Below are 24,087 nucleotides of genomic sequence, written 5' to 3' on the forward strand. Positions count from 1 at the left end.
AACCCTGGCAGGAAGGACTGCAGTGACCATCAGGGTGCCAGGATTGAACTTGCATCAGCCACATACAATGCAAGCACCCTACCCATTGTATTACCTTTCCTGTCTCCTTCCAAACTTACTTTATAGTCAAACTGATTTTTGGTTTTTAACTAACTTTTCTAAGTAACTAGATAAGGAACATGAAAATTCTTCAACTTTTGAGACTGAACAAATTCACTTCTAAAAAAATTTTTTTTTGGTTTTTGGGTCACACCTGGCAGCGCTTAGGGGTTACTCCTGGCTCTATGCTCAGAAATAGCTCCTGGCAGGCTCAGGGGACCATATGGATGCCAGGATTCGAACCACCGTCCTTCTGCATGCAAGGCAAACACTCTACCTTCATGCTATCTCCCCAGCCCCTAAAATTTTTTTCTAAGTGGGTTCAGGTGGACTTTTAGCAGTCCTCAGGCTTCCCCCGTCCCTCCATACTCCAGGGAGGAGGTGCATGGGGAGGAGGGTGGGCAGATATCTGGCTTCCAGTTTCCTCTGATTCTGGAGGCCAGCTCTTGCCAGGTATGGGGTTTGGGGAAGACCCCATGCCGGAGGCCTTCTCCCTAGCTTGGGGAGCGCTGGGAGGCTTGGCAGGCCCCCAGCCATCCCCCTTTCTCCCCTGGATTCCTTGCCTTCCGGGGGCGCCGGTCCAGGTGGATTCTATAGGGGTCATCAGGCTTTCCCCCTACCTCTCCCTACACTAATGGGAATGCGCTTTGGAAGGATGGCGGGACATTCTAGCACTGGTTTATTTTGGGACAGTCACTGGAAATTTATTCTCCTTGGTCTCTATTTCAAAACCACGCAGGGGCTAGTGCCCCCACGCGTACAATATATATTGATAGTATTATATGCATATAGTTTATATATGCATAATATCCATCTTGTATTGTGACCTTGATACTGCCCTACAAAGCTCATTTTAATCATTTACTGCCTCAGTCCCAACCATTATTTCCCCCCATTTACCCATGTAGGTGCAGCTCATGACATGAAGCTCACCACATAGAGTGATGAGTGCAGTTAGAGCAACAACTGCACTGAAAACTATTATAACAATGTGAATGAATGAGGGAAGTAGAAAGCCTGTCTTGAGTACAGGTTTAAGGGGTTGGGGAGGAGGGAGATCTGGGAAATTGGTGGTGGGAATCTTGCACTGGTGAAGGGGGGGCGTTCTTTATATGACTGTAATCATACAACTACAATCATATTTGTAATCACGGTGTTTAAATAAAGATTAAAAAATTTTATTCTGACCAAAGTAGATTAGAGATCTTTCACAGTTGGGGCTGGAGAGATGGCATGGAGGAAAAGCATTTGCCTTGCATGCAGAAGGTCAGTGGCTCAAATCCTGGCATCCCATGTGATCCCCCGAGCCTGCCAGGAGTAATTTCTGAGCGTAGAGCCAGGAGGAACCTCTAAGCGCTGCCAGGTGTGACCCAAAAACCAAACAAATAGATAAACGTTCTAGCACTGCAGCAAGGAGTCTGAGCCTGATCATCAAGTATGCAAGCATGCCACAACTAGAGTGCAAGCACCACAACCATGCATTCATGCACCCCCAGTCTTCAAAATAACATCAACAGAAAAGGAAATGGTAAGTAAAAGAACAAAGATATAGCATACTAGGAAAAGAGCAAATGTCAAACTATGGTTTGTTTAACAAACTATGGTTTAACAGAACAGTAATCATATGACTTTTAAATGACATAAAAAATAGTATATGGGGCCGGAGAGATAGCATGGAGGTAAGGTGTTTGCCTTGCATGCAGAAGGACAATGATTCAAATCCCGGTGTCCCATATGGGCCCCTGAGCCTGCCAGGAGCCATTTCTGAGCGTAGAGACAGGAGTAGCCCCTGAGCACTGCCGATGTGACACCCCCCCCCCCAAAAAAGAGAGAAAAACAGTATCTGAAAGCTATAATACCAAAACACTTTATATAGTATGATCCCAGCGTTGAAAAATGTTTTATAGGCACAGAAAAGGCATAGAAAGACATAAAAATTACTGAGTGATGGAATAGTTCATTGATTTTTGTGAGTTTTTCTGTATTCTTAAATTGTGTATAGTAAATATTATACTTATAAAGATAAAACATAAATATGTTGTTTAAAATTAATTTTTACAAGTTCTTGAAAACAATGTGAAATGCCTATCAAACCCCAAAATATGTGCACTCTGAAATTCAACTTTAGGAGCCTACAGAACTTACGCTATCAACATCTTCCTATTTTTAATTGTAAACTATCCTACACTAAAAAAAAAAAGCAATACAAAAGATAATAAAAGTGGAAAACAAGATCAGGGGCATAACTCAGAGGTAAACAACTTGCTTACATTGTGAGGCCTTGAGTCAATATCCAGTACCACAAATAAAATTATGTATCTTTAAGATAGTCTGGAAATAAGTTAATGTGTTCAAAATATTGTATATCAAATTGTTACTTTTGGGGAATAAATTAGGAAAATGTCAAATCTTCTATACTTTTATGTATTTGTATTTTCTGCAAAAAGCAAATTATTTTGTTATTTATCAGACCTTCCCCAACCCGTAAAATATGCTCATCCTGGCCAGCAGGATATACCCAGAATGATCATTGTAGCTAAAAAATCAAGACTGGTAAGTGACATAAGAAGGGTGAGTGGAAACCGTGAACAAGACAACCTGAGAGGGCGCTAAGGGACGAGACTACCTGACACTTAAGTTGAGCCACACAAATAAATATTCTTTTCGTTTTGTTTTTGGGCACACCTGGCAGCGCTCAGAAGTTGATCCTGGCAGGCTCAGGGGACCATATGGGATGCCAGGATTCGAACCAGGCATTCAAATGTCTTACCACTGTGCTATTGCTCCGACCCCCACAAATAAATATTCTAATCTTTCACAGTGTTTGCAGGAAGAAACAAGCAGAAATTCACTCAGACACCTTCTGTTCTTGCCCCTCCTGTTTCATTACCTTGAAAGCAGCTAAATTGATTGAATAACTACAATAATTTACATTATAGGAAAACTACACACCAAAAATACAGCACATGTTTATTCTAAATTGTTTTATTTTTTTCAAGACCCATGTAAATACTATTCAGATACCCTCCCCCATTTTGTTTGTATTTTCCTGTGTATTTTTTGTTTTGCTTTTGTGCCATCCTCAGGCATACTTGGAGGCAATTTCTTGCTCAGTGCTCAGAGGTTATTCCTGGGAGTGTTCTAGGCACCATGCAATACCCAGGACCTAACCAAAAATTCCAATATGCAGGTCAATTTCTCCAGCCCTTTGAGCTACTTCCCTAACCCTCACTCATCCCCCCACCCCAACACACACACAAATATAGTGAAAGCTTGAGCTTTCTCCTGCCTGTACAAATGTCCATTCCTTAAAAATAAAGGACAGGTTGCAAACCACAATAAAAGCTTTTCCTTCTTCTTAAGAAAAGGGAGGCCACTTTTAAATCAATTAATTTAGTTCTATGCTACTAAAAATAAGCTGCAAATTCCTGTACCTATTTAAAATACTCTGCAGGTCAGGGGTATGGCTCAAAGGGTTGAGTTCATCCCTTGCATGTGCCTGGGTTTGATCCCAACACTAAATGCCTGCTACTAACCCCCAGCACTGTCACATGTAGCCCTGGTGAATCCTGAGCACTGCTGGGAATGGGCCCCCCCAAAAAATTGTATTTTTTTCTTCATTTGGGAGATGACACTCAGCAGTGCTCAGGGGTTACTCCTGGCTCTGCACTCAGGAATCACTCCTGGTGGGCTCAGGGGGACCTTATGGAATGCTGGGGATCGAACCCAGGCAGCTGCAACGCAAGGCAAGTGCCTTATCTGCTGTACTATCTCTCTAGTCCCTAAAAGTATGCATTTAAAATAAATAGAACATGAATTCAATTAAATAAGGGCTTCAGGGGCCGGAGAGATAGCATGGAGGTAAGGCGTTTGCCTTTCATGCAGGAGGTCATCGGTTCGAATCCCAGCGCCCCATATGGTCCCCTGTGCCTGCCAGGAGCAATTTCTGAGCCTGGAGCCAGGAATAACCCCTGAGCACTGCCAGGTGTGACCCAAAAACCAAAAAAAAAAAAAAAAAAAAAAAAAAAAAAATAAGGGCTTCAAGACACTAACTTTAAAAATTTTTATAAGAGAATTTTTGTAAAGGGTAGGTAAAGGGGAGCATCCAACTGCTGGGAAAGAAGTCAAATGAATATATCAAACTCCAAGAATCAAGAAGTCATTCAATGCCTATTACTTTCAAGACACTGTTTTTAAAAAATGGAGTATTTAAATGTGAAACATATGTGCTTTCCTATCCTTAAGGAGCAAGGGGGAGAGATATTAAATAAAACACAAATACGATTCTGGCTTCCGGCTCTCTCTCTTTTTCTTTTTTTTTTTTTCTTTTTTTTTTTTTCTTTTTTTTTTTTTCTGTTTTTTTTTTTTATTTTCTTTTTTTTTTTTTTTTCTTTTGATCTTCAGGCTCTCTCTCTTGATCTGGAGGCTAGCTCTAGCCGACACAGGGTTTGGGGAGATCCCATGTCGAAGGCCTTCTCCCTAACTTGGGTGTGCTGGAAGCCTTGATAGGCCCCCAGCCGTCCCCTCTTCTGCCCCTGGCCTCCAGGCCTTACCTGGGTGCCAGCCCAGGCGGCCAGACAAGTTGGGTGTCAGGTGGTCCCGCCTGAATGGGGTCCCAAGCTTTCCCCTCCCTTCCCCGAGCACTAGGGTGGGAAAGACACAGGGTAGAGGGCGGGCAGATCCTGGCTTTCTGCTCTCTACCGAATCCTTTCTTGATCTGGAGGCTAGCTCTAGCTGACATGGGGTTTGGGGAGACCCCATGTCGAAGGCCTTCTCCCTAACTTGGGTGTGCTGGGAGCCTTGATAGGCCCACAGCCGTCCCCTCTTCTGCCCCCAGCCTCCAGGACTTCCCTGGGTGCCAGCCCAGGTGGCCAGAAATGGTGGGTCCTAACTGGGGTGTGCTGAGATTTGCTCGGTTGCACTAAGGATGTCACTGGCAATTTCTTACCAGTCTACGTGTTCAAAACAGTATATATTATATATAATACATATATATGTATATATACATATATATTCATAAACATATATATACAGTATATATTAAGAGTATTCCCTATTCTTAAGTTATGTTTTGCACATGCAGAATGTCCATTATGTATTCTGCCCTTTCGCACACCCCTACAAAGCTCATTTTTACTCCTTAACTCTCACCCCCCAACCATCAGTAACCCACATTAGACTTTTTAACTTCAGTACTGCACAATCCTAATCACAGACTGACGCCGTGCATTGTATCTAACAACCCCCAACTATTTCTTTTTTTTTTTTTTTTTTTTTGGTTTTTGGGCCACACCCGGTAACGCTCAGGGGTTACTCCTGGCTATGCGCTCAGAAGTTGCTCCTGGCTTGGGGGACCATATGGGACGCCGGGGGATCGAACCGCGGTCCGTCCAAGGCCAGCGCAGGCAAGGCAGGCACCTTACCTCTTGCGCCACCGCCCAGCCCCTAACCCCCAACTATTTCAAAAGACATAAAATGGACACGTATGTCTTTTGAATATTTTATGTGTTTTTTTCTCTGACAGCTATAAGTCTTACTAAATATTCTCTTATACGGTGACAATTCTAACCACTCTTTATCTTTTCTTCTCCATAAGGAATTTTGGTGAAAGAGTCCCCCAGTTTAATGCTTATGATTGAACCATGTCATGGGGATTGTTGGACTTGTTCTTATGGCCCCCATATGCGCCAATAACGCCACGTGGCATTGTTCCTTGTTTGCATAGGCACATTAAAATGGGAAAATACTATACATAGAAATAAGATTTTATCTAATGGAGATTGGAAGACACAAATCTTGTAGTGCAACGGGACCTTACACCCTGAACATTGACATAATGACCTGGCACAGGCCTCAGAAGAATGGGCATTCTCCATTCAACCCTGAACCAGGGAAGCCATCCAGGAAACATCCAAGTTTATTTATAACATCACCTGGAAGCAATCCTCTACCAGGGAAGACCCTACTGCTGCTCTGACATTGACCTGCTCAAAAGAGACTTCCCTTAACACTGAGAAGACTTAACAACAACGACCTGCTTACAGGACAGGGCTCTCTGCATTGCCCTTTAATTGTGAGGTGAAATGGGAGGACGCTCTACTACACCATCCTGACTTCAACTTAGGATATGCAGATTCCAGGATCTTTAATACAGAAATATGATACCAACAATAGAGACTGTGTGAAAAATAAAAATGTGTTTGCACTACAGACAATGTTTTGGATTGGAAAAACTAGCTTGCCTGGAGCCTAGAGTTGGTCTTATGCCAGGAAACTTCAGGGGCAGGGTCTCCTTGTATTTAGGCCAAGGTTTTTCCTTTCCATGTCCCTAATATTTTGGTGGGCCTATGCAAACAATAATTGCCACTCTTAACACCCTTTTTTCTATGCTCCTTTGACTCCAATCCTTAAAAAATAAAACCTACGGTGTGAGGTTTTGATTTGCATCTCCCTGACGATTAGTGATGAGGAGCACTTTTTCATGTGTCTTTTGGCCATTTGTATTTCTTCTTTGTCAAAGTGTCTGTTCATTTCTTCTCCCCATTTTTTGATGGGATTAGATGTTTTTTTCTTGTAAAGTTCTGTCAGTGCCTTGTATGTTAGCCCCTTATCTGATGGGTATTGGGTGAATAGTTTCTCCCACTCAGTGGGTGGCTCTTGTATCCTGGGCACTATTTCCTTTGAGGTGCAGAAAGCTTCTCAGCTTAATATATTCCCATCTGTTAATCTCTGCTTTCACTTGCTTGGAGAGTGCAGTTTTCTCCTTGAAGATGCCTGTAATGTCCTGGAGTGTCTTGCCTATGTGCTGTTCTATATATCTTATGGTTTTGGGGCTGATATCGAGGTCTTTAATCCATTTGGATTTTACCTTCATACATGATGTTAGCTGGGGGTCTAAGTTCAATTTTTTGCAAGCGGCTATCCAATTGTGCCAACACCACTTGTTGAAGAGGCTTTCCCTGCTCCATTTAGGGTTTCCTGCTCCTTTATCAAAAATTAGGTGATTGTATGTCTGGGGAACATTTTCTGAGTATTCAAGCCTATTCCACTGATCTGAGGGCCTGTCCTTATTCCAATACCATGCTGTTTTGATAACTATTGCTTTGTAGTACAGTTTAAGTTGGGGAAAGTAATTCCTCCCATATTCTTTTTCCCAATGATTGCTTTAGCTATTCGAGGGTGTTTATTGTTCCAAATGAATTTCAAAAGTGCCTGATCCACTTCTTTGAAGAATGTCATGGGTATCTTTAGAGGGATAGCATTAAATCTGTATAATGCCTTGGGGAGTATTGCCATTTTGATGATGTTAATCCTGCCAATCCACAAGCAGGGTATGCGTTTCCATTTCCGCGAGTCCTCTCTTATTTCTTGGAGCAGAGTTCTATAGTTTTCTTTGTATAGGTCCTTCACATTTTTAGTCAAGTTGATTCCAAGATATTTGAGTTTGTGTGGCACTATTGTGAATGGGGTTGTTTTCTTAATGTCCATTTCTTCCTTATTACTATTGGTGTATAGAAAGGCCATTGATTTTTGTGTGTTAATTTTGTAGCCTGCCACCTTGCTATATGAGTCTATTGTTTCTAGAAGCTTTTTTTTTTTTTTTTTTTTTTTTTTGGTTTTTGGGTCACACCTGGCAGTGCTCAGGGGTTATTCCTGGCTCCAGGCTCAGAAATTGCTCCTGGCAGGCACAGGGGACCATATGGGGCGCCGGGATTCGAACCGATGACCTCCTGCATGAAAGGCAAACGCCTTACCTCCATGCTATCTCTCCGGCCCCTCTAGAAGCTTTTTGGCACACATCACAAAGAATGAGAATAAACAGTGTTGGCGGGGATGTGGAGAGAAAGGAACTCTTATCCACTGCTGGTGGGAATGCCGTCTAGTTCAACCTTTATGGAAAGCGATATGGAGATTCCTCCAAAAACTTGAAATCGAGCTCCCATATGATCCAGCTATACCACTCCTAGGAATATACCCTAGGAACACAAAAAATACAGTACAAAAACCCCTTCCTTACACCTATATTCATTGCAGCACTATTTACCATAGCAAGACTCTGGAAACAACCAAGATGCCCTTCAAAAGACGAATGGCTAAAGAAACTGTGGTACATATACACAATGGAATATTATGCAGCTGTCAGGAGAGATGAAGTCATGAAATTTTCCTATACATGGATGTACATTATGCTGAGTGAAATAAGTCAGAGAGAGAGAGAGAAAAACACAGAATGGTCTCACTCATCTATGGGTTTTAAGAAAAATGAAAGACATCCTTGCAATAATAATTTTCAGACACAAAAGAGAAAAGAGCTGGAAGTTCCAGCTCACCACAGGAAGCTCACCACAAAGAGTGATGAGTTTAGTTAGAGAAATAACTACATTTTGAACTTTCCTAATAATGAGAATGTATGAGGAAAATGGAGAGTCTGTTTAGAGTACAGGTGGGGGTCGGGTGGGGAGGAGGGAGACTTGGGACATTGGTGATGGGAATGTTGCACTGGTGATGGGTGGTGTTCTTTACATGACTGAAACCCAAACACAATCATGTATGTAATCAAGGTGTTTAAATTAAAAAAAAAAGCCCCCCCCAAAATAAATAAATAAAATAAAACCTACGTAAACTTTCGAGGTTAACTTAAACATGGAAATGTAAAAAAATACTATGCCTTTACTGTTTAAGGAGTTACATAAGTTTTATGGCTTTAGATTGCTTTGTGTGCTGCTAAGAAATATTATAATGTATTACAATCTGGGGACTTGAGGGACAAAGTAATTGTACATGGGTTCTGTTTTATTTATCTTAATGCTCTTTGGCTGAAAATTCAAAGTTAAGATGTCAGCAAGGGGACTTCTGAGAATTATGTTATGGGTGATTGTCCTTCCACTGTAACTTTACCTTGTCCTCTTTCTTTGCATCTTTGTTCTCATAATTAAAAATTAAAAATTAAAAAAAATCACAAACACACTTTCATGATGTAAAAAGTATGAACAGAGATAATGACATAGTGCAGAACCTTAGATATAATAGTCAGAAAGTCTTCTCTGAGAAAGTAAACTATAATGTAAGAACAAAAGAAAAATAGGGACCGGAGAGATAGCATGGAGGTAACGCGTTTTATTTTAAAATTGCTTATATATTTTATTATGAAAATAGAAATTAAGGAAGTCCAGGCTTATAAGAGAAGGCAGACACTGCCTTTAAAAATGGATTTCAGAGCCAAAGAGATAGCATGGAGGTAAGACGTTTGCCTTTCATGCAGAAGGTCATCGGTTCGAATCCTGGCATCCCATATGGTCCCCCGTGCCTGCCAGGAGCAATTTCTGAGCGTAGAGCCAGGAGTAACCCCTGAGCACTGCCGGGTGTGACCCAAAAAACACCAAAAAAAAATATTAAAAAATGGATTTCAGGGGCTGAAGAAATAGCATGGAGGTGGGGCGTTTGCCTTGCATGCAGAAGGACAGTGGTTCAAATCCCAGCATCCCATATGGTCTCCCAAGACTGCCAGAAGTGATTTCTGAGTGTAGAGCCAGGAGTAACCCCTGAGCACTGCCGGGTGTGACCCAAAAGCAAAAAACCAAACCAAACCAAACCAAAAAACAACAACAACAACAACAAAAGAGTTAAATCAATTAAAGAAATGGGGGGGGAAGAACTCAGAAAAAAAGGAATAGCCCATGTGGGGTCCTTGAGGCTAAAAAGAGTTAAAAAAAAAAAAAAAAAAAAAAAAAAAAAAAAAACAGAGCACAAGCCTTGCACTTGGTGAAACATGGAATTTCATCTCAGCCTGCATGGCTCCCCTGCCACACCAGTATATCTGTAAGACCCTGTAAGTATTCCCAGAACATCATCAGAACTGACAGTTGTGAGTCCCCACCTACCCACCTGCACGCCAAAAAACCACCCAAAAACAAAAAAGGTAGAAGTCATTTCAGTAATAGAATGGACTTCACTGTCTGAAAGACAGAGGTTAAAAGATGAGTATATGAGCCCGGAGAGATAGCAACACCGGGTGTGGCCCAAAAACCAAAAAAAAAAAAAAAAAAAAAAAAAAGATGAGTATATGAGACACTCCATTACGTCGGCACTGTAAACTAAATTTGAGTTTTTTGTTTTTGTTTTTTGTTTTTTGTTTTGTTTTTTTTTGGGGGGGGGCACACCCAGTGGTGCTCAGGGGTTACTCCTGGCTGTCTGCTCAGAAATAGCTCCTGGCAGGCACAGGGGACCATATGGGACACCGGGATTAGAACCAACCACCTTTGGTCCTGGATCGGCTGCTTGCAAGACAAACGCCGCTGTGCTATCTCTCCGGGACCAAATTTGAGGTTTTTTAATCTTTTTCTTATTTAAATAGTAGTTCAGGCAGCATGGTTACAATACTGTTAACTTTGATGGTTCTTGACAGACAATGTTACTGCACCTTCACTACCACGTGAGTGCCCCAGACCCTTCACCTTTGCCTTTATGTCACTGCTAGCTCACTCCTTCCTTTCTTCCCTCCTTCCCTCCCTCCCTCCCTCTTTCCCTCCCACACATGACTGCTTGGTGATCTTATTTTGCAGCCAAATGTCAAGGGTTTGTCCTAATTCATTATTTCCACTTGGTTTTTTTCTGTATCTACCACAGATAGTGAAATCATCAGTATTTTTCTTCTCCCTCTCATGTATGAAAAGCCACTAAGAATTAGAAGACTTCAGATGTGTCAATTTATATTGTAAAAAGATTTTTAGTAATCAGGTCAAGGACTTTTTTTTCATTTTTCTGGACCTATGCAAACAACGGCGATTGCTACTATCACACCTTTACTTTTTTTTTTTTTTTTTTTTTTTTTACTTTTTTCCTTTAAGGAAAAGAAATACAACTTACTGAACTTAAAAACAATTGTAGTAGAATGCCTGTCTGGAATACAGGCAGGGGATGGGAAGGGGGAAGGGGGTAATGTTACACTGGTGAAGGGGGGTGTTCTGGTTATGACTGTAACCCAAAAAAAATAAAAAAGATTATGTTTGTGTTAAAACAATGAAAAATATTCTTGTTATGTGAAGAAAATTTTGAAAGGGAACAAAAGGGGAAGCAGACTATTTACTGAAGATGATAAAAAATACAAAAATCAAACTTGGGTAGAAGAATATAGGGGCAACATATTATTGGGCACAAAATTAGCTTTATCAGAAAGTTGCCGTCTGTGGTGGTATTAATAGCATATACTCTAATGGGATCCTGTTCATTGAACAACAAAAGAAAAACCTGTTCAAATGAAATATTTCCCTGAACACCAGTGTATAAATAAAGTAGTTTAGAAATACTGGCCATATTCTAGTTCCTATTTGGTATCTTCATTTCGTTCTAGTTGTAGCTTAAATCTTCACACCTCAGCTTCTCACTCTCAAGTTACAGCAGAAGACAAGACCACTTGAGAAAGCATATATGTAGCCAAGAAAACAAGTCATCCTCCCACACAAATTCAATCTTCATAATGTGTAGGTTTAATTGTCTCTAACACTTTTTAAGGGCAGATAAATATGGAGTAACTAATCTGTACTAACAGAATCCCACTATTTTAAGAACTGATATAAAGGCCATTAAAATATTTTCTCTTTATGGATTAGAGAGGATTTCCTTCAAAATGTTTTTAATTATGTCTTATATTCTCCCACTCTCACTCCAATTTATTCAAAAATGGTTGCAGTTTCCTTTAATACTGTTTGAAATACTGTTAAAATCACTTTCACAAAAATAAGTTTTTGTACATGGTCATTTTTAAAGAAAAAATAATGAAAGAAGTGAAAATTTATCCTGAACTTCATTCAAGACACTATAGATAGGGTCTTGTCTTGCATATGCTGGTTAGCCAGAGTTCAATTCTTCACAAGAGTGATTCCTGAGTACAGAACAAAGACTAAGTCTGAGCAACATTTGGTATGGCTTAACGTCCCCAACCACCCACACCAAAAAATGTGTTTCTCACTGAAATAAATAAATGTATAAATAAAATGTGCTGATGCATAAGCAAAATTAATATCTAGCAAATACCTAGCAATTTATGACTTGAACCCAAGAAAGAATGGTATCTAGTAAATCAAAAGAGAGCAGAGCATCTCAAACACTAAGAAAAGAAAAGGCAGGGCCATGGGGCCGGGCGGTGGCGCTAGAGGTAAGGTGTCTGCCTTGCCAGCGCTAGCCTAGGACGGACCGTGGTTCGATCCCCCGGTGTCCCATATGGTCCCCCAAGCCAGGAGCGACTTCTGAGCGCATAGCCAGGAGTAACCCCTGAGCGTCAAACGGGTGTGGCCCCCCCCAAAAAAAAAAAAAAAAAAAAAAAAAGAAAAGGCAGGGCCAGAGAGATAGTATAGTGCACCCCATTCGATCTCTTGCACACAGGCTAGAAGGAACCTTGAATATGTCTGCATATGGCTCAGTATCTACCCCCAAAACAAATAGAAGAAAAACTTTTTTTTTTTTTGGTTTTTGGGCCACACCCATCTGACGCTCAGGGGTTACTCCTGGCTATGTGCTCAGAAATCGCCCCTGGCTTGGGGGGACCATATGGGACGCCGGGGGATCGAACCGCGGTCCGTTCCTTGGCTAGCGCTTGTAAGGCAGACACCTTACCTATAGCGCCACCTTCCCAGCCCCAGAAAAAAAAACATTTTATTTTACTTGTTTTACTGTGCTGGGGATTGAACACAGGGACTCTTATATATATATATATATATATATATATATATATATATATATATATATATATATATATATATAAAAATAAAGCATGTCCTGTACTACTATGCCATGTACTTAGCCCAAGAGGGAAGTTTGTTTTTTTTTTTTTGGATCATTTCTCCTACCCATTTTAAAGCTACACCTAGCAGTGCTGATGGGTGGGGTTAGGGTTGCTACCAGCTCTATGATTGGGGAGCGAATGGTGCTTGGATCAAACCAGGGCCTTTCACATGCAAAGTATGTAGTCAGTTATTTGAGCTATCTTAGGCCCAAAAGACAGTCTTTAAGAAGAAATAGAGCAAATGCTTAGGAGTCAAGAAGAAAAAGAAAAAAAAAAAGTCAGAAAATACCAACAGATAAAATACTTCTGGGTATAAAATTCATTTCCTTCAGTTGTTCAAAAATTAGAGAAGCTTAACAGTCAATAAAATCAATTAAGAAAACACATCATTTTTGGTACTAAGAGTCTTGCTTTATTAAAAGAAAGCGTTATTGAACTTTAAACAGAATTTTATTGGAATTGGGGCCAGAGATAGTACAGAAGTTATGGCCAACCCAGTTTGAACTCTGGAAAGGCCTGGTCTCTTGGGCGCATACAGAAATGACCCTGAGCACAGAGGCAGAGTAGCCCCTGTGGGGTTGGAGCAATAGTTTTTTGTTTTTGTTTCCTTTTTGGTTTTTGGGTCACACCCTGCAGAGTCCTGGCTCTATGCTCAGAATTTGCTCCTGGCAGGCTCGGGGGACCATATGGGATTCGAACCACTGTCCTTTTGCATGCAAGGCAAACACCCTATTTTCATGCTATCTCTCCGGCCCCGGGCTGGAGCAATAGTACAGCAGGCAGGGCATTTGCCTTGCAAGCGATCTATCTGAATTTGATTCCAGCATCCAATATGGTCCTTGATCTCTGAGCCAGTAGTAAGCCGTGAGCACCACTGGGTATGGCCTTAAAACAAACAAACAAACAAAAAAAAAAAAGCAAAAAAAACTTTATGAGTAAATACTCACTTTTTTACTTTTTTTTGTTTTTGTTTTCGGACCACATCCGGTAGCGCTCAGGGGTTATTCCTAGCTCTGCACTCAGAAATTGCTCCTGGCAGGCTTGGGGACCATATAGAATGCTGGGAATCAAACCTGGATCCATACTTGGTCGACTGTGTGCAAGGCAAACAAATACCCTCCTGCTGTGCTATCACTCGAGCCCACTTTTTTACATTTTAAATTGATTCCATATAAAAAGCATATATTCAAGTAAAGAATCATAGGAAATTCCTCAAACAGGAAATAAAAGTATCCAGAGAACAACTAAAAAACAAAAAACCTGTCATCCTAAATATTCCTTGTTTTGGGAGGAACACACCCAGTGGTGCTCAGGGGTTTTTGGCCCTGTGCTCAGAAATTGCTCCTGGCAGGTGCCGGGGACCAGATAGGATGCAAGGGATGGAACCTAGGTTTGTCCCAGGCTAGCCATGTGCAAACAAAGGCTCTATCACTGTGCTATTGCTCCAGCCACCTATATATTTCTTTTAAAAACTGGTCAATGGGAAGGGGAATATAAAAATAACAGTAAATAATGCTATATTCCTAAAATTCATGCCAGTTGTGTCTAATATAAAAATTGGGACCAGAGTGATGGTGCAAGCAATAGGCCATTTGCCTTGCATGTGCTAACCTAGGACGGACCAGTTCGATCCCAGGGCGTCCTATATGATCCTCCAAGCCAAGTGATTTCTGAGCGCATAGCCAGAAGTAATCCCTGAGCGTCACTGGGTGTGGCCCAACCCCTCCACCATTAAAATAAAATTTAACCTAGTACTTCTTATTTTTTTGGGGTTTTCGGGCCACACCCGTTTGATGCTCAGGGGTTACTCCTGACTAAGCGCTCAGAAATTGCCCCTGGCTTGAGGGGGACCATATGGGACGCCGGGGGATTACACCTTACCTCTAGCGCCACCTCGCCGGCCCCTAACCTAGTTCTTTCAAGTCTAACATATGTGTGTTTCATAAAATTGCCTTTTAGTTTTTATTTGTAGAAGGACAACATAGCTAGTCTTCAAATAGCATGCATCAAGTTAAATCAAGGATGGAAAAGATGCTCTTAAATATGCACTGCAGTAGGGCCAGAGAAATAGCATGGAGGTAAGGTGTTTGCCTTGCATGCAGAAGGTCCGTGGTTCGAATCCCGGCATCCCTGCCGGGAACAATTTCTGAGCCTAGAGCCAGGAGTAAACCCTGAGTGCTGCCGCCAACAACAACAACAACAACAAAAGAATATATATAGCATATATATATATGCTCTGCAGAAAGAGAATAGGTTGATGTTTCATTTTTCCAAATCAATGAGCCTCCGGATGCAAGGGGTTGAATCCAAATGTCTAGAACACACACAAACCCCCAGCACTCCTATGATGTAGGCAACGTGCTCAAGTGAGATTTTGTGAAGAGTCAAGAAATAATATCCACAGATCCAAAGATGGTTTTATGATATAAGACTGTGTTTTCTGTTATGTTAATAAGCTCTTATTGAACGTGATTTAAAGAATGAGAAGTACTTGTTCACAAGTACTGTCAAAATGTCTCTGCTAGTGAGAGGATAAAATACTAGTGCTCAAATTAATACTTTTTAAGACTTATAAATAATATAAATTATATTTGGCAGAATTCCAAGTCTCTAAAAAACATTAATCCAAATAACAATCAGTAAAAAAATGTCAATAAAGTAACCAAAAACTTATGTCAACATTTAAGGTAGAAAAAAAATGTTAAGGCAAGAAATTGTTTGCACATTTTTCTTGTGGATAGCTGCTTAAGTTAATAATCTTTAATATTACTAAATCTGTACAAAAATTCTAAGAATTATAGAACTGTAATTCTCTGAGACTAAAGAACCAAATAAAACTCTTAGTGCTGATGAGATCAAACCAGCAATCCTGAGATGTGAAAATGGCAAGCTAAGAGTTAATGCTGCTGGCTTTACCCAGATAAACTCACTAAGCTCACCGGGGTGCTGGTAAAGGCCAAAGTTTGAATAGAACCTACACTTACATGCCTGAGGCATTACACCTGCCAAGAAGGAAGAAATGCAGAAACAGTTCCACATGTTTCTAATTTACTAGGAGAAAAACCAGCCAAAGCAGATTTACAAAATATACAGTTTCAATAGTGATCTCAGGTCTCCTGCTGCCTGAATGTTTGGACACATTTTCATTGTTGAAAAGTTCCAGTTAGTGATTCCAAGTATATTCCAAGAACAGCCATTCCTGAGAAAGCCAAACAGCTTAGAACTGAAAAGAAATACTTATAGAGGGAGGGAAAGAATGGAAAGGGGAAAGGGAAAGAAAAAGGAGTAGCAAGTGAAATCTTAAAAGCTGTTTATTTTAAATAGGATTGTTTTGTTTGATTTAAAAAAAAAAAAAAGGCAGTATTAGAGGCCAGAGAAGTAAGGGAAGGATCCATGCTTTGCATGAAACTGGCCCAGGATCAGTGACAGCACAGTATATGGTTCCTGGAGTCTTTCTAGAAGTGATCCCTAAGTCCTAAGCACTGATGGATGTGGCCCAAAATACAAAACAACAATAACAAGTAAAACCAATCAAACAAAAGCATTTGTGAATGTGTTTGTGCTTGTGTATGAATGAGCATGTAAGATGTGCATGGATGTCAGGCCAGAGAGATAGCATGGAGGTAAAGAGTTTGCCTTGCATGCAGAAGGACAGTGGTTCGAATTCGGGCATCCCATATGGTCCCCCGAGCGTGCCAGGAGATATTTCTGAGCATAGAGCCAGGAGTAACCCCTGAGTGCTACGGGTGTAACCCAAAAAACCAGAAGGAAAGAGGGGAGGGGAGGGGCGGGGAGGGGAGGGGAGAAGGAAGGAAGGAAGGAAGGAAGGAAGGAAGGAAGGAAGGAAGGAAGGAAGGAAGGAAGGAAGGAAGGAAGGAAGGAAGGAAGGAAGGAAGGAAGGAAGGAAAACAAAACAAAACAAAACAAAAAAACCAACTGTCCAGCTGGAGGATTTACTGGAGGTTACTCCTGGCTGTCTGCTCAGAAATAGCTCCTGGCAGGCACGGGGGACCATATGGGACACCGGGATTCGAACCAACCACCTTTGATCCTGGATCGGCTGCTTGCAAGGCAAACGCCGTTGTGCTATTTCTCCAGCTGGAGGATTTAAAGGGAGGGGTATTAGGATGCTTGAGGAGGGAGGTGGGTAATGGGTGTAGTGTAGCATTATGTGCATAAAAACCACAATTAGCCATACTTTTTTTTTTTTTTGGTTTTTGGGCCACACCCGGTAATGCTCAGGGGTTACTCCTGGCTATGTGCTCAGAAGTTGCTCCTGGCTTGGGGGACCATATGGGACACTGGGGGATCGAACCGTGGTCCATCCAAGCACAGGCAAGGCAGGCACCTTACCTTTAGCGCCACCGCCCGGCCCCAATTAGCCATACTTTTAATCACAGAATCTGTCAATAAGTCTTTAAAAAGAGGCAAAAATATGGGGCCAGAGAGATAGCAAAGCGGTGTTTGCCTTGCAAGCAGCCGATCCAGGACCTAAGGTGATTGGTTCGAATCCCATATGGTCCCTGTACCTGCCAGGAGCTATTTCTGAGCAGACAGCCAGGAGTAACCCCTGAGCACCATCGGGTGTGGCCCAAAAAAACAAAAACAAAACAAAACAAAAAAAAGGCAAAAATATAAATAAAAAGATAGATTTTAAAAAATTATTGTCTAAGAAATAAATCAAAAGATACATATCTGAGTTGTATATGAGTATTATAAAGCCACTTAAGCATTCCTGAAAGATTCCCCTTCGTAATTTACACAGCCAACAGACACACACACGAAAGAAATATGGCTCAAAGGGCTTCTTTAGCTTAATAACTCAATAACTCCATGCCTTCTATGCCTGAGGGCCTGAATGTGATCCATGACACTGTTTACCCCAGTTCTGCCAGTTCTTAGTGACCACTAAGCCCCACTGGAGAGCCCTGCCTATGCCCCCAAAAAACAGATGGTTATAATGAATTAACTTGGGTGCATGATTTCTCATTTTAGTAGTTTACTGAACACAAATGAACAATGAGTACTGGAAGGTCTACCTTGAAAGTTTTATTGTCAGTGTGAAGATGGCAGCCGTATATTAAATGAATGTTGCTTGTATGTGATAAAATTGTATCAATTAAAATTCAATTACTACGTATATACTCTTAGAGGGACAAATGTATGGTAATATAGCTAGCTGGCTTGGTCCAGTGAGATGATTCAAAAGTCTGGAGTACAGGGACCAGTGAGAGAGTTAGTACAGGGGTTACAGTGCATACCACTTGCAAAGCAGCTGGAACTTGGTATGATTGCTGGCACTGCAAAATAACTCCTCCACTAATCCCTCCCCCAAGAGAGTGGGGAAATGGGTGTCACACCTAAGAATAGTCTAGAGTAGCCCTTAGGTGATCCTGAATGAGGTCCAATTTCCTGAAAAAAATGGAGCTAGAGTACATACTTTGCATGTATGAACCCTGTTAAACTCCTAAGCACTGCTGCTTATGAACTCAAAGCAAACAGAATGCTGATTCAGAATGGTAGAGTTAATTTAGTATATGCAGATGTTTGTTCCCAGTGATACATACCTAAAACTTATATGATATGTTACAATACAATTTAAAATATTAAAATTAAAGCATTACAATTGTAATGCTATAGAAGTCATAATACAATGCTACTTAAAAAAAAAAAAAAAGAGGGAGAACAGGGATCAAAGCGAAAGTAGTGAGTAGGGCGCTTGTCTTGCATGCAGCTGACTCAGGTTCAAATCCCAGCATCCCAATGAGTCCCAAACACCAGTAAGGAGTGACTCCTAAGTGCAGAGCCAGGAGTTGTAACCTCCAAGCATCATCAGCCAGATGTGGCCAAGAAAAAAGAGAGGTCAGAGAGATGATACAGTTAGAAAGGCACTTGCCTTGTATGTGGCTGACCCTGGTTCAAATTCCCAGCACCATATATGGTCCCCTTAAACCACCAGGGGTGATCCCTTATACACAACAGTGAGCACAGAGCCAGGAACAAGTCCTTAGCATCATTAGATGTGGCTCAAAACCAAACACAAACCCCAACAAAAAAATATTGAAAATATAAAAAGAGGGCCCGGAGAGATAGCACAGCAGCGTTTGCCTTGCAAGCAGCCGATCCAGGACCTAAGGTGGCTGGTTTGAATCCCGGTGTCCCATATGGTCCCCTGTGCCTGCCAGGAGCTATTTCTGAGCAGACAGCCAGGAGTAACTCCTGAGCACCACCAGGTGTGGCCCAAAAACCAAAAAAAAAAGAAATGAGTTATTTTATTTCTTTGGGAAAAAAATTAAAAAGAGGGGGGGCTACTATAAAGGAGGGAAGGGAAAGAGTACCGTGGCAAGAAAATAGATGAGATAGGGAAAAAAGGAAAAGATGAGCAATCTGAGAAAAAAAACATCTGGATTTCCCCTAGAAACTACAGCATTCTTGAGATAGTGCTCAGGGACCACACTGGGCAGTGCTGGGGAACAATGCCAGAATACTGAACCCAGAATCTCCCCTAAGCAAGGTATGTCTTGTTTTACCACTTGAGTCATATTTTTGGTCCCTACAACCTCAACTTGAAAGCAATGACTTTGTTAATATTTAGTGTAATCAAAGATGACAGTGTACCACTTTCTATTTCAATACATTCAAATTGACATCCCTTTATCCTAAAATATGTACGTTTCTAAGTAATCAAATATTAAATTATGTTCCACTTGGCTTACTAGAAAAATCTAAACTAAAAAGGGAGGAGGGGAGGGCAGAGCGATAGCACAGCAGGTCAAGCTTTTGCCTTCCGTGTGGACGGCTGGGGTTCGATACCATTTCCCATATGGTTCCCCAAGCCTGCCAGGAATAATGTTTGAGCACAAAGCCAGAAATAACCCAAGTGCCGCTGGGGTGCCTACCACCCCAAAAAAAGAAAAGAAAAATCTAAACTGTCTAATCTATGGATATAATGAAGCATTTAAGTGTTATAAAGCAGTGGTTTTCTACCTTTCACACCTTTGGAGAGTGACCAGGCCATGAACCAGCCATTGAAAACCAACAGATACTAAAGGTTCAAACATTTCAGCTATTCAACAGATAGCAACCAACAGATACTAAAGGTTCAAACATTTCAGCTATTCAACAGATAGCAACTGACTTTAAAACTTCGGGGGCCGGGCGGTGGCGCTGGAGGTAAGGTGCCTGCCTTACCTGCGCTAGCCTAGGAGACGGACCGCGGTTCGATCCCCCGGCGTCCCATATGGTCCCCCAAGCCAGGAGCGACTTCTGAGCGCATAGCCAGGAGTAACCCCTGAGCGTCACTGGGTGTGGCCCAAAAAAACAAAAAAAAAAAAAAAAAAAAACTTCATTTGCGGGCCGGGCGGTGGCGCTAAAGGTAAGGTGCCTGCCTTGCCTGCGCTAGCCTTGGACGGACCGAGGTTCGATCCCCCGGTGTCCCATATGGTCCCCCCAAGCCAGGAGCAACTTCTGAGCACATAGCCAGGAGTAACCCCTGAGCGTTACCGGGTGTGGCCCAAAAACAAAAAAAAAAAAAAAACTTCATTTGCACAGTGACTACTAGAAATTCCACTGAGGGCTGAAGAGATAGCACAGCGGAAGAGCATTTGCCTTGCACACAGCCGATCTAGGACAAACGGTAGTTTGAATCCTGGTGTCCCATATGGTCCCCCGTGTCTGCCAGGAGTAACCCCTGAGTGAAGACAGGTGTGACCCCCCCCCCAATAAAAAAGAAATTCCACTGAATATTTTCCTAGGTTTCAGTAAAAAATAGAAGTGAAAAAATAAATATGACTGTCCTTTCCTGTTTTTAACTGCTTTCAGCACTATTCTGTTCTGAGAGTGTATTTATTAATCAATAAAGCAAAAAAGTCTATCCTAATAAGTAAAAAAGTAAAATTGGATAGTTACCTAATTTATCAGATTCTTGAGAGTAAAGGCAAGATGGGCCAGCAAGACAGTTCTCAGAAACGAAATTCACATTTTATGTATGTTATTTCTAGGAGTTAGAGTGTATAACCTGTCTGTCTGTCTGTCTGTCTGTCTGTCTGTCTGTCTGTCTGTCTCTGTCTCTGTCTCTCTCTCTCTCTCTGTTTAGTTTTTGTTTTTGGGCCACACCTGGCAGTGCTCAGGGGTTACTCCTGACTATGTGCTCAGAAATTGCTCCTGGCAGGCTCAAGGGACCATGTGAGATGCCAGGAATTGAACTTGGTCTGTCCTGGGTCGGCTGCATGCAAGGCAAACAAAAAAAAAAAAAAAGAATATTCACCATGCACGTGACTGACCCAGGTTCAATCCTTGGCATCCCACAAAATTCCCGAAGCACCACCAAAAGTGACCCCTGAGCACAGAGCCAAAAGAAACCTCTGCACTGCCAGATACAACCCCAAAACAAAACAATTTTCTTAATAACCTTAATTCTCCATGAATTTATATACATAGCAGTCAGTGTAAAGTATTTTCTAGATTCCTGTCTTGAATGCAGGTGCCCTTTACTTTTCATTCATTTCTTTAGTTTCAATCTCACAATACCAATGAGTGTTAAAAACAAGTTTGTTGCAAGAAACAGAAGAGGGGCCTGAGGGACAGCACAGGGCGTTTGCCTTGCAAGCAGCCGATTCAGGACCTAAGGTAGCTGGTTCAAATCCCGGCGTGGCCCAAAAACCAAAAAAAAAAAGAAAAAAAGAAAAAAGAAAGAAACATAGAAGAGGGTAAGGCACTTGCTTTGCATGTACCCAATCAGGATTTGATACCCAGCAACCCATATGGTCCCTGGAACATTACTAGGAGTAATTCCCAAGTGCAGTACTTGGGTGTGACTGAAAAACTGACATACTGATTTAAAAAAATGGTATTTTTTAAAATTTTTATTGACTGATTAATTGGTTGTTGGGTCACACCCAGCTTTCTCCTGGCTCTACAGTCAGAAATCACCCTTGGCAGATTGAGGGACCATATGGGATGCCAGGAATCAAACCAGATCCCTCCTGGTGAGCCACATGCAAGGCAAACGCCCCACCACTATACTATCTCTCCAGCACCTGAAAAAAACATTAACCTTCTTGACTTTCCATCTTATATTTAAAAAAGAGATTACTATAAGCAAAATGAATTTATATGAGACTCTTAGACCAAAGAAATAGAAAAAGCAAGATTCGGGGCTGGGCGGTGGCGCTAAAGGTAAGGTGCCTGCCTTGCCTGCGCTAGCCTTGGACGGACCACGGTTCGATCCCCCGGCGTCCCATATGGTCCCCCAAGCCAGGAGCAACTTCTGAGCACATAGCCAGGAGTAACCCCTGAGCGTTACCGGGTGTGACCCAAAAAAAAAAAAAAAAAAAAAAAAAAAAAAAAAAAAAAAACAGGGGCCGGAGAGATAGCATGGAGGTAAGGCGTTTGCCTCTCATGCAGGAGGTCATCGGTTCGAATCCCGGCGTCCCATATATGGTCCTCCCGTGCCTGCCAGGAGCAATTTCTGAGCCAGGAATAACCCCTGAGCACTGCCGGGTGTGACCCAAAAACCACAAAAAAAAAAAAAAGAAAAAGCAAGATTCTTAGTGTCACATGTTTTTAAAAGTATTTCTTCAATTGCAGGACACCTACTCATTCATTCAATGAGTACTTACTCAGTAACTATTTTATTATGCTATAGTCATTGCTAGGGACTAGATGTTATCAGAAATATGTATACTTGTAAAGCTAAAAACTCAAAAATAACTCTTGAATTTCCAGTAAATTTTAAATATTGTACCTTTCCCCCCCCCCCCCAAAAAAAAAGATGCTTCAACTTACATTTTGTTCCTCTGGTTCTAATTTGGGGATTTTGTGTGATTTGCGCTCCTCAGATCGAGATGAGTCATGCTTGTTGCTTTTTTTCCTCTTCTCTTTCCTGCTTTCATGCTTTGACTTTGTGTGCTCACTTGCTTGTACTTCATTTAAAAGGTCTCCACAAAGGGAAGACTCAAACAATTCCCTGCCATTCTGGATAGTTTTGGTTATTTTTAGTTTAATTTCAGGTGAGCCAGTCTTCTTTGGAATCACAGTTTGTGGTGCTGAAGGAGGAGGTGGTGGCTGTGGAGAAGATTTTTCCAGAATTTCATGTGATCTTGTGTTTGGAATATCTGAATGGTAATAGTCAGTAGGACTAAAGTTTCTAACTGCACCAAAGCCATTAGCTGACCCATTGGGATACTGATTATATGTCTGGTATTTGGTTTGCGTTTCATACATGCTGATTGATGGTGGATAGCCATTTGTGAGTGGAGGAAGGTCTTCTGTTGTAGATGGATACTGAAAGCCTTGCTGCAAGGTAGCTTCATATGGTGTCTGGCCACCATCTTCAACAATGTCACTGTTGTTATCATAGGCATCCTCCTGACGGATGTTGGCTGAGTCAATGAGTTGAGGTGGTTGCTGAATTGTGTTTCCCATGATCCCTTGCATGAAAGAGAAAGAGAAATCCATTGTTCTGCTCCAGCATCCTTAACTTTCCCTTTCTCTCATCGAGCCTAAAGTTTTAAAAAAGATGAAAAGATATTAATATTCTCATGGGTTTAAAGGCTAATCAACTTAAAAATATATTCTGAACCCAATTTTTATACCCACATAGGCACAGACAAAAAATTCTACAACACAGCCAATATAATTCAGCTATATGGGAATACTTTATCTTAAATGCCTATTTGAAATTCTTTTTTTTTTTTTTTTTTTTTTTTTTTGGTTTTTGGGTCACACCCTGTGAGGCTCAGGGGTTACTCCTGGCTATGCGCTCAGAAGTTGCTCCTGGCTTCTTGGGGGACCATATGGGACGCCGGGGGATCGAACCGCAGTCCGCCCTAGGCTAGCGCAGGCAAGGCAGGCACCTTACCTCCAGCGCCACCGCCCGGCCCCTATTTGAAATTCTTAAGTTACTTTAATAATAGCTTTTGTAACAAACTTTATCTTCCTTGAAAATACATGAGACGGTTCTGGCATTCCTTTCTACTTTTCCAAGTTATACAGCTCAGTATAAAACTGGCATTTGTGGGACTGGAGTGATAGTACACCAGGTAGGGTGCTTGCTTTGCATGTGGCTGACCTAAATTCAATGCCTAGAACACATATGATCCCCTGAACCTTCCAAGTTCCTGAACTCAGAGCCAGAAGTAAGCCCTAAGAAAAGCTGGGTATGGCCCCAAAACAAAAACAAAACAAAACAAAACCACAAACAGCTG

General features: G+C 41.6%; 1 protein-coding gene across 2 annotated transcripts in view; it reads right to left on the minus strand.

Annotated features, from left to right (window-relative positions):
• NSD3 (nuclear receptor binding SET domain protein 3) overlaps positions 1-24,087 on the minus strand; it is a 133,748-nt gene that overhangs the window by 75,202 nt on the left and 34,459 nt on the right. For both annotated transcript variants that reach the window (XM_049771797.1, XM_049771798.1), the window contains exon 2: positions 22,667-23,382. In XM_049771797.1, coding sequence (XP_049627754.1) covers positions 22,667-23,338 — 672 coding nt within the window. In that variant the 5' untranslated portion in view covers positions 23,339-23,382. The remainder of the gene's footprint in view (positions 1-22,666; positions 23,383-24,087) is intronic.

Source organism: Suncus etruscus, chromosome 4 (genome assembly GCF_024139225.1).
Source record: "Suncus etruscus isolate mSunEtr1 chromosome 4, mSunEtr1.pri.cur, whole genome shotgun sequence".
In the NCBI taxonomy this organism is placed as follows: domain Eukaryota; kingdom Metazoa; phylum Chordata; class Mammalia; order Eulipotyphla; family Soricidae; genus Suncus; species Suncus etruscus.